A 14745-nucleotide genomic window follows, 5' to 3' on the forward strand; every position below is an offset into this window, starting at 1 on the left:
GCAAGGCGCTGGCTATTTAGATAAAGATTTTTGAGACTGTTCGCTTGTTGCCGTGGGAAGCGACACGACTTCGGAGAAAATCATCTCTCCCCCCTTCGCGAAAACTTAAAAAAGTCAGTACTTGGCTGTTTCTTTTTTTTTCAGAAATGCAGGTTTTTTAACTCTTGCCCTGGTTCGACGTGAGTTTGTGTTGTCGTGTGAGAGGGGAGATTTAGCGCCTCTAGAGCCTTGTGGTTGACTCAATTCGGGGCGAAGGTGGTGCCGTTTGTGCACTTTGCGGGAAAGCGGAATTTTTTCTGGATAGGTGCAAAGCACTGGGGTGCAGGACTTTGGTCTGGTAAGGGACTTCTGGTCGAAGCTCTGGTATGTGTGGTTGGTATTTGGGATTTGCCCTTAAACTGATTTCACATGCAAGTAGTTTAGACTGGGGCGCCTGTGGTGAAGTTCTTACTGTTCCGACAGTTTGACCTCAAACGTCCATGACTACTCGTTTGCCGAGAGAGCACTTATTCGTTTTTGGTTTACCAGTCTTGACGTTTGGTATCCTTGTGCGCTCTGTCGTATAGTGAGCCAAATTGGTCCTTGGTACGACCAGCGAACGGGTGTGACACACTGAAATCTACGATGATTTCAGGGCTCTGGTAGAGAGGAAATTGCGACCCGTGTGCCTGATCGCTAGACCGTGAGATTTTTGCATTTATTTCGTGACCGCGATCGATTCATAGGTGCTGCAAGTGAAGTTGCCGCACGAAGTAAACGGGGTAACATACTGCCGCTCCGACATTGTCAGGGCGAACAGATCTCAATCGCCACTTGCTCTCAGCTGCACCTATGTAGAGAAACTTAAGTGCATTTGATCAATCAAAGTCTGTTCAGCGTCAGGTCAATTCAGCTTGCATTATCAACATTTTTAGGGCCTAGTACTTGACTCACTGATCACCTAGTTAAACTGTCTTTCCATCAGGATCCATTAAATAATCTGTTGGTTGTTTAGGGAATTCAATCTATAACTTGTTTAGCATAATTTATGTCCTATTTGGTAAAATAAATGTCGTTAGTACACTAAATTTTGCCAACATTCTCAATAAATTAAATACTCCAAACAAGGTACCTTTCATGTGGACGTAGAAAAAGCATTCGACAATGTGCAGCGGTGCAACACGTTAGAAACTCTCAGGAAAATGTGAGTAACCTACAGGGATAGATGGGTAATATACAAAATGTACAGAAGCATAGAGGGATCAATAAGAATGAAAGATCAAGAACGAAGTGCTCGTACTCTTATTGAAAAGTGGATAACACAGGCGTGTAGTCCTCACCCATACTGTTCATTCTACGCGTCAAAAAAGCAAAGACGGAAAGAAAAAAGATTTAGGAATAGCGATAAACTACGGGGGAAATACACTCCTGGAAATGGAAAAAAGAACACATTGACACCGGTGTGTCAGACCCACCATACTTGCTCCGGACACTGCGAGAGGGCTGTACAAGCAATGATCACACGCACGGCACAGCGGACACACCAGGAACCGCGGTGTTGGCCGTCGAATGGCGCTAGCTGCGCAGCATTTGTGCACCGCCGCCGTCAGTGTCAGCCAGTTTGCCGTGGCATACGGACCTCCATCGCAGTCTTTAACACTGGTAGCATGCCGCGACAGCGTGGACGTGAACCGTATGTGCAGTTGACGGACTTTGAGCGAGGGCGTATAGTGGGCATGCGGGAGGCCGGGTGGACGTACCGCCGAATTGCTCAACACGTGGGGCGTGAGGTCTCCACAGTACATCGATGTTGTCGCCAGTGGTCGGCGGAAGGTGCACGTGCCCGTCGACCTGGGACCGGACCGCAGCGACGCACGGATGCACGCCAAGACCGTAGGATCTTACGCAGTGCCGTAGGGGACCGCACCGCCACTTCCCAGCAAATTAGGGACACTGTTGCTCCTGGGGTATCGGCGAGGACCATTCGCAACCGTCTCCATGAAGCTGGGCTACGGTCCCGCACACCGTTAGGCCGTCTTCCGCTCACGCCCCAACATCGTGCAGCCCGCCTCCAGTGGTGTCGCGACAGGCGTGAATGGAGGGACGAATGGAGACGTGTCGTCTTCAGCGATGAGAGTCGCTTCTGCCTTGGTGCCAATGATGGTCGTATGCGTGTTTGGCGCCGTGCAGGTGAGCGCCACAATCAGGACTGCATACGACCGAGGCACACAGGGCCAACACCCGGCATCATGGTGTGGGGAGCGATCTCCTACACTGGCCGTACACCACTGGTGATCGTCGAGGGGACACTGAATAGTGCACGGTACATCCAAACCGTCATCGAACCCATCGTTCTACCATTCCTAGACCGGCAAGGGAACTTGCTGTTCCAACAGGACAATGCACGTCCGCATGTATCCCGTGCCACCCAACGTGCTCTAGAAGGTGTAAGTCAACTACCCTGGCCAGCAAGATCTCCGGATCTGTCCCCCATTGAGCATGTTTGGGACTGGATGAAGCGTCGTCTCACGCGGTCTGCACGTCCAGCACGAACGCTGGTCCAACTGAGGCGCCAGGTGGAAATGGCATGGCAAGCCGTTCCACAGGACTACATCCAGCATCTCTACGATCGTCTCCATGGGAGAATAGCAGCCTGCATTGCTGCGAAAGGTGGATATACACTGTACTAGTGCCGACATTGTGCGTGCTCTGTTGCCTGTGTCTATGTGCCTGTGGTTCTGTCAGTGTGATCATGTGATGTATCTGACCCCAGGAATGTGTCAATAAAGTTTCCCCTTCCTGGGACAATGAATTCACGGTGTTCTTATTTCAATTTCCAGGAGTGTATGTCAATTATATAATTCACTGATGACACTGTTATCATCAGTGAAAGTGAACAAGAACTGCAGGACGTGTTCACTGGAACAAACAGCCTAATGAATACAGAATATGTGTTGAGGGGAATCTGATGGAAGACGAAGCTAATAAGGAGTAGCATAAATGAGAAATGCAATAAACTTAATAGCGAAATTAACGATCAGAAATTAAATGGATGTGAGGAAATTGTGATACCTAAGAAGCAAGGTAACATTTAACAAACGAAGCAAGGAATAAATAAACAATGTAGCAGTGACACAGAGAACTTTTCTGGCTAGGAGAGGTCTATCAGTATTGCACATACGATGTAACTTGAGAAACAAGTATCTGAAGTTGTACATTTGGAGAATATTATCCTCATTTTTCATCCTTGGCTTCTCGCGTTACTCTACGTGATCGGCATTGTTAGGTGGGTTGAAACAACGTTAGTGACAGTGTGTGGCCATCTCTCACGTCCCCCATTCCCACCTAGCCCACTGACTTCGTCTACGCTAGCTGTCTGCGTTTAGAGTAGATGCAAGTTCATATGTGAGAGTGTTTTCTAAATGTTTGCGTAACGTGTAACTGGTAAAGGAGTTTCGGATCTCTTAGTCAAGGATTTTGATGAGTGTTAGGTATGTTGTAGAGGGACTTGTTCTGAATACATAGCTGGTGGATTTTCATGCGACGGACCCTACTTTCAGAGAAAATCTATCTAGGAGTTTGATGATTACCCCTATACATGTAATGTTAGACTCTTTGCGACGAAGCGGAAGTAGGTCTTCGGCTAAGGTTCACTGCTATCATGTTAAAGGTACAGGTTCAAATCCTAACCGTTATCAGTAAATGTTCTTCATTTTCATCCTTCAGAATGTCCTTAAATGGTGTATGTCATGGAAAAGTATTCAAAATTAGTCATTTTTGCGGCAGTAATTTCATTAATACGTCAGCAATTACAGCAAATATTCTTCAAATGTTTGTTACGTTCTTTACAGAAAATATTACAGATCGTCTTACCCGGTAAAATTTACACCGCTTGCTGTGCTACATCTAACGGTATTTGTTGTACCGTCAGCCGAAACAAAACTTCATAGAACAACACGCACGTTTAATGAAAGCCACTGCCTTGCTAGCACAGTGATTACTCAGGAGCGAAATCGGAAAACACAGTTCGTTTCAATTCAAAAAGTTCGTTCTTTCTTCGATCAACTTTAATGCGAAGGACGCGTATTTAGCTATGCAAGCAGGCGCAGTATACTGACGTAGATTTAAGGAATGCATTTTTATGGAATCTTCCATCGAAGCGATTTTGTATTAGTCATCATAAACTTGGGAGCATTTTCAATTTTTTGTGTAAAACTTGACGTGCCTGTAAAACTAAGCTTCACGTGATTGGCGAAGTGGAGTACATAAGGGTGAAATGATTATGACAGTGCAGTTACTTCCTTTTCTTAAATCTACAAACATTTTACGGTGAAATTTCTGATCAGTCTGCTCTCCCCAAGAATCAAGCGATCATCATCCAAATACACTCCTGGAAATTGAAAAAAGAACACATTGACACCGGTGTGTCAGACCCACCATACTTGCTCCGAACACTGCGAGAGGGCTGTACAAGCAATGATCACACGCACGGCACAGCGGACACACCAGGAACCGCGGTGTTGGCCGTCGAATGGTGCTAGCTGCGCAGCATTTGTGCACCGCCGCCGTCAGTGTCAGCCAGTTTGCCGTGGCATACGGAGCTCCATCGCAGTCTTTAACACTGGTAGCATGCCGCGACAGCGTGGACGTGAACCGTATGTGCAGTTGACGGACTTTGAGCGAGGGCGTATAGTGGGCATGCGGGAGGCCGGGTGGACGTACCGCCGAATTGCTCAACACGTGGGGCGTGAGGTTTCCACAGTACATCGATGTTGTCGCCAGTGGTCGGCGGAAGGTGCACGTGCCCGTCGACCTGGGACCGGGCCGCAGCGACGCACGGATGCACGCCAAGACCGTAGGATCCTACGCAGTGCCGTAGGGGACCGCACCGCCACTTCCCAGCAAATTATGGACAATGTTGCTCCTGGGGTATCGGCGAGGACCATTCGCAACCGTCTCCATGAAGCTGGGCTACGGTCCCGCACACCGTTAGGCCGTCTTCCCCTCACGCCCCAACATCGTGCAGCCCGCCTCCAGTGATGTCGCGACAGGCGTGAATGGAGGGACGAATGGAGACGTGTCGTCTTCAGCGATGAGAGTCGCTTCTGCCTTGGTGCCAATGATGGTCGTATGCGTGTTTGGCGCCGTGCAGGTGAGCGCCACAATCAGGACTGCATACGACTGAGGCACACAGGGCCAACACCCGGCATCATGGTGTGGGGAGCGATCTCCTACACTGGCCGTACACCACTGGTGATCGTCGAGGGGACACTGAATAGTGCACGGTACATCCAAACCGTCATCGAACCCATCGTTCTACCATTCCTAGACCGGCAAGGGAACTTGTTGTTCCAACAGGACAATGCACGTCCGCATGTATCCCGTGCCACCCAACGTGCTCTAGAAGGTGTAAGTCAACTACCCTGGCCAGCAAGATCTCCGAATCTGTCCCCCATTGAGCATGTTTGGGACTGGATGAAGCGTCGTCTCACGCGGTCTGCACGTCCAGCACGAACGCTGGTCCAACTGAGGCGCCAGGTGGAAATGGCATGGCAAGCCGTTCCACAGGACTACATCCAGCATCTCTACGATCGTCTCCATGGGAGAATAGCAGCCTGCATTGCTGCGAAAGGTGGATATACACTGTACTAGTGCCGACATTGTGCATGCTCTGTTGCCTGTGTCGATGTGCCTGTGGTTCTGTCAGTGTGATCATGTGATGTATCTGACCCCAGGAATGTGTCAATAAAGTTTCCCTCTTCCTGGGACAATGAATTCACCGTGTTCTTATTTCAATTTCCAGGAGTGTATTTGTCATTTTAACTACGAACTTCGAACGAGACTCAGGTTGCTGAAAGTTTGCTTTAATGATTGGTGTACTAATGACATTACTACACCGAAAATTACTATCTTTGAGCAATTTTGCGTGACACGTACTATTTAATGATATTCTGTACGCTGACATTGAAAAATAAAAGCACAAATGGGATTTGAAGGTGTACCGTCAGCTCGACAGCCTGAACGTCAGCCGCTCAGTTACTTCCGCTTGGCCGTAACAGTTCTAGCATTACAGGTATAATGGTTACGTAGGAAACTTCGGCACAGATTTTCTCGGTATCTAGGGAACATCTCAAGAAAATCCGCTGGCAAAGTAATCACAACAGCGCCCTCTACAACATACCTACGACTCATCGAAATCCGTTATTAACAAGTTTGGTGAGCCCCTTGTAAGACGTACATGCCTACTTGGATGTGGAAAACCGCTTAAAACCCACATCCAGGCTGGCCTGCACACCCACGCTCAACACGCCTCCATTGATCGCGGAAGAGGCGAATTAACGTACTCCGCTGCCCGGGCTGGAGCGCAGCATTGTGTGGAAGTAAATCACGGACTGTGCAAAACCGGAACAGAACAGAATTTCAATGTTTGAGATGTGATGCTATAGAAGGATCTTGGAAATTATGTGGAATAATAAGAAAGGAAATAGTTCGGGCCGGCCGGTGTGGCAGAGCGGTTCTAGGCGCTACAGTCTGGAACCGCGCGACCGCTACAGGTCGCAGGTTCGAATCCTGCCTCGGGCATGGATGTGTGTGATGTCCTTAGGTTAGTTAGGTTTAAGTAGTTCTAAGTTGTAGGGGACTGATGAGCTCAGAAGTTAAGTCCCATAGTGCTCAGAGCCATTTGAACCATTTGAAAGGGTTCGCACAGAATCGGCGTAGAAAGGAACATATTAAAACACCAACAATGGATGGGAGAAAACGTTAGAACATTTGTTAAGACGTTACTGAAAAAATTCCATAGTACTAGAGGGAACTGTAGGGGGTAAAAGCTTTGGTGCATATCACATAATATGTTGTCGCGTATGAAATTTAGCTAACATATTGTGTTTTTCTTTAGACGTGAGTAGAAGTATCTATGTGTCATTAATCTCGAAAAAACTGATCTGATGTAGCACACTGATTTACGATCGCGCCGCGCCAGCGATAAAGCCAGATGAAATGTCCACAACATTTCTCATATTTGATAAACGGTTTCATCTATCGAAATGAGAAATGTAATTTTTAAGAGCCATCAACAGCTGGTGAAATGAGAAATGGTATGGGATTTGGAAAAACATATCTGAAGACATTACACCTTTTTTTTACCTACGATCTGCTTTTTCATAAGTTACTGACTTTAATTTTCCACAATTCCTCAGTATGTCAACTTAATAAATCATTGTTTCGGAATTCTGTCCCAACTGTGTCTACACAACATGTTAATGAGGTGAGACAGTGTAAACCCCGTTGCGCTTGGGAAGAGAAGCAAATTTTGGCATGGAAACCAGAGAAAAATATAGGTTTTGCACAGAATTCGCGCACTCGTGGTGCTTCTCTGAAAGCTACGAATGGTTAACAGGTCAGCTGAAAATAGATCGTCGCATTTTCGGCGGAGTTCTTTTTAGGTACTGACGATGGCAGAAGTGATAGTAGATATGTGATCTGAGGCTTTCCCGGCGAATGTGCTGTACCCAAGTTTCTCGGGTGTCCAGCCGGATCCGATCGTCGAAGTTCCACGATATTTGGGCGAATAACCGTTCCGCCATCATCAGGTGGTGCTGATGGAATGATCAGTCTGGTATTTATTTATGTCCGCGGGGTCCCGGGTCGTACCCCAGCGCGGACGGCGGACGGAGCGCCGCGTGGCGGGAGGGGGGGGGGGGGGAGGTAGCTGCAGCCACGCCCGGTGGTAGGCGCAGTTCATCTCCGTCCGCCGTGACGGAAGGATCTTGCGTCCGCTCCCGCCGTTGCTTTTTGATGGTGTTTAATAATGGTTTTCAGGCCTTTATAAGTTGGAACCCGGTGTCCCTGTTGATGAGGTTATCTGTTACGCGAATTTCTGTGGGCTCCTTGTAGATACTGTCCCAGTAGGCACTTGTGGCCGTCAGGATTTTTGTCTCTACAAATATCGCTGTGTGTCCGGTTTCAATGCAGTGTTCTGCTAGGGCCGAATGGCTGGGTTGGCATAAGCGGGTGGGACGTTCGTGTTCCTTGCATCGGTCCTCGACCGTGCGAACTGTTTGGCCGATGTAGGATTTGCCACAGCCGCGCGAGATTTCGTATACTCCCGCTTTATTAAGGCCTACCACATCTTTTGCCGTTCCTAGTAGGTCACGAATCTTTTCTGGTGGTCGGAAGACTGTGTCAATCTTGTGTCGCCTTAACAGTCTCCCTATCTTTGACGACACGTTGCCAGTAAACGGCAGAAAGGCCAGAGCTTGCTTTTCTTCTTCGGGTTGTTCTTCATCTCGGTTCTTGCTGCACTTTTGTTGTCGGAAGGCCCTTTGGATTTGGCGGTTGCCATACCCATTCTTGCGGAACACGGTCTCGAGGTGTTTGAGTTCCGTTGGCAAAATCTGTGGAACTTCGACGATCGGATCCGGCTGGACACCAGAGAACCTTGGATACGTGAAGTAGATCTTTTTGAATGGTCACCATGCATGTGGTGGCGTGGAGGGGACGCACTTAATATTTACGCAGTTAATATTTACACTTAATAGTTACAAAAAATGTGGGCGTAGGCTTCAGTTTAGAACGACACTTCGGAACTAGGCGATTCCCCTACAGTGCTCCGAGCGATCCCCTACCACTGCCGCTCTCCCCATGCTTCCCCAGCCGACTGCGTATCTAGCGCCCACAGAATTTTGCGCGGACTATACTTACTGTATGGCCGTGACCGAGAGGAAGACAGTGGAGAAGACGAGCGCCGCGTAGACGGCCGCGAGCGACACAGTGCCCAGGCCGTCCGCCTTGTTGATGGAGCTCTGCAGGTTGGTGGCGCCCACGAAGGCGGTGAAGTGCATCATGTAGGCCGCGCTCAGCGCCACCAGGTTGCGCAGCACCCGCCGGCGGTCGGCGGCACTCAGCGGCCCCGGTTTCCCGCCGCAGTCGCCCGTCAGCGAGGGCTTCTTCGACCCTTGGTCTTGTGCGTGGTTGTTTGATAGTAGGCTGTAAACGTAAGAGGCTCGTAACTGCCACAAGAGGGGAAGTGCGCAGTCACACACCTGATCCCACAAGACAGAGGACAGGACAGATGTAATTAACAACAGGTTACATACAAGGTATTCGAAGAACAAAAGCACTGCTTGAACATTATACCAGCGAATACCAAGCGGATGCGTAGAATAGATATTTAGCTTAATGCCAATACTGTTGTAAGCCCACAGGACAAAAAATTAGTGCCGGCCGTTGTGGCCGAGCGGTTCTAGGTACCTCCGTCCGGAACGGCGCTGCTGCTACTGTCGCAGATTCGAATCCTGCCTCGGGCATGGATGTGTGTGATGTCCTTAGGTTAGGTAGGTTTAAGTAGTTCTTAGTTCCAGGGGACTGATGACCTCGGATGTTATGTCCCATAGTGCGCAGAGCCATTTTTGAAAAAAAATTTGTCACCTCTCTGCGCAGGCACAGATGAATACTTAAGCCTTTACAGATGGCGCAGTGATCGAGTCACGTGCTCAACCGCACGAGCGTCTGCGTCTGCGTAAGCATACGGAAGCAGACATGGATAAATGTAAGGACGTGACAGAGCGGCAAAAAGGAGTAATCGTGTTTTGCCGTGCCCATGGGCATGTGTTGTGTGAAGTTGCTGGAGTAGTTGCTGTTTCGCGGCTGATTGTTCAATGCGTCTACACGGAATGGCGTAAGACACGTGCTCCGAAACACAACGTCAGAATTGTGGTCGGAAGAAGATCCTGACTGAGAGGGACTAGCGTTTCACGGCTTGTGAAGCAAAATCGCTTCCAAATCCGACATTAATTGCTGCAATCAGTGAATGAAGGTCCTAGATGCTATCGAGAAAACATTGTGACGGTAAATGGATGCAATGAACGCCAGGAGTCGCAAGAATCCGTTACTCACGCAGGCAAGAAACCATCGAAAGTGGACACTAGCTCACTGCTGGAGTGTTATGTGTTATGACAAATCACGTTTTTGCATGTCGTCGAGTGCATCGAACGCCAAATGGAACATTTCTTCCTGAAGGTTGGGTTGGGTTGTTTGGGGAAGGAGACCAGACAGCGAGGTCATCGGTCTCATCGGATTAGGGAAGGACGGGGAAGGTAGTCGGCCGTGCCCTCTGAAAGGAACCATCCCGGCATTTGCCTGGAGCGAGTTAGGGTAAACACGGGAAACCTAAATGAGGATGGCCGGACGCGGGATTGAACCGTCGTCCTCCCGAATGCGAGTCCAATGTCTAACCACTGCGCCACCTCGCTCGGTCATTTCTTCCTGAATGTGTAGAAGATCTAGTGCAGGCCGGAGATGGATCTGCACTGTATTGGGGATATTTTTCTTCTCGTTAATTGGCCCGCTCACTGAGATGATCACCAATAAGAACCAGCATGTTTGATGTTTTTCAAGACCACAGTAGCAGAATGTATCGGTTTGTAAGAATATGTGGCTTGTTTTCTGAACACTCCCTCACCCTTTTACATCTTCATTGGTCTACAAAATCACTTACTTGAATCCCCATAGAAGGTTTGAGAGAGATGCTGGAACAGAGAGTAGACCAACGGCATAAGTATCACCTCAATTTTGTGGAATTCCGCGAGCAAAGCTTCAGTGAGTGGTTTCACCTTGATGTCACGTACGTGAACAACCTTTCAGACCCACTTCCTAACGGAACCCAAGCATTATCAAGTTCAGAGACTTCTGCCTTAGTAACGGATGGTTCCCTGGTTCGATTCCCACCATAGTCGGATATTTTCTCGGCTCGGAGTCTGGTGTTGAGTTGTCCTTAACCACATACAGTCAAAAATGACAAGAAAGTCGCCTAAAATAGACTGTCGCATCGTCATACCACTATTGAGATAAATGTATGGGCACGGACCGGAAGACCCTAAATGCGAAAATAAGTCCAGTGGCAGAATTACACGGTGTTAAAATATGCATGTAATAATTTCTCCACGACTAACTAATTTTTTGTCCGGTGAGCGTATACGCCAGCCTGAAACAGCCCAGTTATCTCCATTTTCGTCGACCTAAAGAGGATATATGATTCGATTGGCTGACAGTATCCTTTTCACATCCCACAAGGGCAGGGAGCATCTCCGAAAACAATAAGCCTTGTCAAGCAATCACACACGACAATAAACCAAAAATAAAATTTAAGGAGCAAAAATCAGTGCCTTTTGCAAATAAAACTACTATTGGGCTCTCACCACTCCTCTTCAGTCTTATCTTAGATGAAGTCATCAGGGAACGAAAAAAAATAATTTAAAAAACCTACTCAGCTTCCATGGACAAAAGATGACATTAAGTGTGGTGTCACCGCTAGACACCACACTTGCTAGGTGGTAACTTAAATCGGCCGCGGTCCTGTAGTACAAGTCGGACCCGCGTGTCGCCACTGTGTAATCGCAATCCTAGCGCCACCACATGGCAGGTCACAAGATACGGAATAGACCTCGCCCCAGTTGTACGGACGACATAGCTTGCGACCAGACCTACCAAGTCTTCCTATCATTTGCCGAGAGACTGATAGAATAGCCTTCAGCTTATTCCATAGCTACTACCTAGCAAGGCGCCATTTGTATCAGTGCTTATAGCTTACTACTATTCAAGAGATGTATTCCAACAAGAGAATAAAGTTAAGTATCTTATTCCAGCTACGTACTTTTCTTCTTATTCATTAATAAGTCTCATGTTCCAGTACTTCGCGCCCGTCTGCGTTAGTTTAGCGTGCACTTTCAGCCACTTCGATCTACAAGGTGTTGGCCCAGCTGCCGACACATCACATGGCGACGAGAGAAAGTGTTTATTCTGCTTTGGACTGATTTGTTCTTTTTCCCTTTTTGTGCTCTGATTTGCTTGTGTCATGGCTTCGCCACAATCTCCAGATGTACTGTCCGAATTTTTTCGCTTGCAGAATCAGCAGACGCAGGCGTTATTGGAAGCCCTTGGACAGCTCGTCCAGGGTCAACGTGCGCTGCAAACAGATGCGGCAGCCGCCGCTTCATCGTTACCGCAGCCACACAACGCTGTCGCACCGCCATTTAGGCCCTTTGAGGCCACGTGCGAAACCTGGACTGAGTGGGCCAGCCAGTTCCGGTTTCACCTAGCCGCATACAGAATTCAAGGTAAAGAGCGGCAGCCGTTTTTGCTTTCTTGTGTCGGTGTGTCTACCTACCGGGTGATAGTGAATTTGTTTCCCCGACGCGACGTAGCAACTCTGACCTACGAGGAAATTTTGTCGGCTTTAGATGCCTATTTCAAAGAAACAGTAAATGTAGTTGCAAAACGGTATACGTTCTTTCGTACAAAACGTACGGCCGGTCAGACTAATAGGGAGTGGGTTGCAACTTTGCAAGGCCTTACTAGAGACTGCGCGTTTGCCTGTGAATGTGGCCTCCCATATTCCGATACAATGGTGCGTGATGCAATAGCGCAGAACGTTTCTGATGTTCGCATACGGGAACAGATTTTGAAACTCGTAAATCCCTCCCTTCAACAAGTGATAGACATATTGGATAGGCAAGACACACTTGACTTTGCTCAGGACTCATTTGAAACTTCGCCAGCAGTGTGTCACATTAATCGGCCCGCAGGGCCCGCTGCACGGGACGCTAAGCGGCCCTCGCGCCCGTCGCAGCCGCGCTCGCAAACACGTGCGCCGCGTAAGCAAGCAACTGCAGTGAAATCATGCCCGCGGTGTGCAACTAGACATTCGCGTGAAAATTGCCCGTCACGCCAAGCTATTTGCTTTTACTGTCAAAAGAAGGGACATGTTCAAAGTGTTTGCCAGAAAAAGCTTAGATCAGACAATCGCGATAATTCCAGGCCTTTTGCTTCGCGCCGGAATCGCACCCAGGACAATCAGGCTCGTGGACCTTCGCCCATGGACATTAATGTAGTTCATTCCCACCCGTCCAGTGACAATTTAGCTAACAGTGACTGTGTTCGTCCCACCCAAAGTGTGTGTCGACGTCGCAGGAAATCCCGTAAAGTAGCAAGTGCTTCTGTACCTGTATCAGTTCAAATTGCACGTGACAGTCGCTCTTGTCGTCAGCAGGACAATAAACTTTTTGTGGACTTAGACTTTGAAGGCAAAGTGATCCCATTCCAGCTCGATACCGGTGCTGCAGTTTCATTGATTAATCAAGACACGTACAAACAACTGGGCAAACCGCCATTGCGTGCCGCAAATGTTAAGTTAACTGGTTACTCGGGACAGCAGATCCCTGTGTTAGGACAGTGCAGCCTTCTTGCAACATACAAGGGACAAACAAAACTTGTATCATTTTACGTTCTTCGTTCTTCTAGTGCAGTGAACTTGTTTGGTTTAGATTTGTTTCAATTGTTTAATTTGTCTATAGTAAATCAGGTCCTATCAGTGAATCAGACTGTGCCTTCCGCCAGTGTTTCTAGTCTTTGTGAAGAATTTGCAGACATTTTTGCACCGGGCCTTGGTTGCGCTAAGAACTATGCTGCACATTTGGAATTGAAAGACAACGCGCAACCGAAATTTTTCAGAGCGCGCAATGTTCCCCACGCATTGCGTGATGAGGTCGCAAGAACATTGGCCGATTTAGAATCTCAAGGTGTCATTGAACGAGTGCAGGCTTCTCTCTGGGCCTCGCCCTTAGTAATTTTGCCAAAACCTTCCGGAAAACTGAGACTTTGTGTGGACTTCAAGGCAACTGTGAATCCACAACTTGTGACTGCTACTTTTCCTTTGCCCCGCCCGGACGATCTTTTTGACAAACTGTGCCCGGGAATATATTTTTCCAAATTGGACCTTGCAGATGCGTACTTGCAAATACCTGTGGACGACGAATCCCAGCGCGTCTTGGTGGTAAACACGCATCTTGGCTTGTATCGCTTCAAAAGACTGCCATTCGGGTGTGCATCCGCCCCTGCTTTGTTTCAGCAATATTTACAAACTGTGTGTGCGTCGGTCCCTACTGCTGCGAACTATCTGGACGATATTGTGATCTCCGGACAGACAGAAGCCGAACATTTGCAAAATCTCCGAACATTATTTCAGGTATTGCGTCAGAATGGTCTTCGCTTGAGAAAGGACAAATGTGTGTTCTTTGCTCGGGACTTACCCTACCTGGGGCATGTCATAAATGCCCAAGGTATACATCCGAGTCCAGAGCACCTCCGTGCCATACAGGACTTACCTGCTCCGCAAGATTTGAAACAGCTACAGAGTGTGTTGGGTAAAATAAATTATTATCATAATTTTGCGCAATGCTTCTTCCATTTCAGCTCCGCTTCATCGCTTACGCCGTAAAGGTGTTCCGTTCGTCTGGACGACGGAATGCGAACGCGCCTTTCGCCAGTTGAAATCGGCGTTACTTTCAAATACTTGCCTTACGCCATTCGATCCCCGAAAACCCCTTTTGTTGATGGTAGATGCATCGGATTTCGGGATCGGTGCTGTGCTTGCACACAAAGGTGGCTCGCATGATCGCCCTATTGCCTTTGCGTCAAAATTGCTCTCATCTGCGCAAAGAAATTATTCACAAATAGAGAAAGAAGCTTTAGCTCTCGTGTTTGGTGTTACCAAGTTCCATGACTTCTTGTATGGTCGTCACTTTACCATCATCACGGACCACAAACCTTTGACATCGCTTTTTCATCCGACCAAGCCTGTACCTCCACGTACAGCGCAGAAATTCATTCGCTGGTCACTTTTTCTCTCGCAGTACCGCTACGATATCTGGTATCGGTCCACTGCTAAGCACGGCAACGCTGATGCGTTGTCCCGTTTGCCTGTTGCTG

General features: G+C 48.2%; 1 protein-coding gene across 1 annotated transcript in view; it reads right to left on the reverse strand.

Moving 5' to 3' along the window:
• LOC126252347 (UNC93-like protein) overlaps positions 1 to 14745 on the reverse strand; it is a 435773-nt gene that overhangs the window by 313987 nt on the left and 107041 nt on the right. Inside the window, exon 3 of the mRNA XM_049953237.1 lies at positions 8683 to 8967. Within this exon, the coding sequence (XP_049809194.1) occupies positions 8683 to 8967 (285 nt within the window). The remainder of the gene's footprint in view (positions 1 to 8682; positions 8968 to 14745) is intronic.

The sequence above is a fragment of the Schistocerca nitens genome, chromosome 4 (genome assembly GCF_023898315.1).
Source record: "Schistocerca nitens isolate TAMUIC-IGC-003100 chromosome 4, iqSchNite1.1, whole genome shotgun sequence".
NCBI lineage: Eukaryota > Metazoa > Arthropoda > Insecta > Orthoptera > Acrididae > Schistocerca > Schistocerca nitens.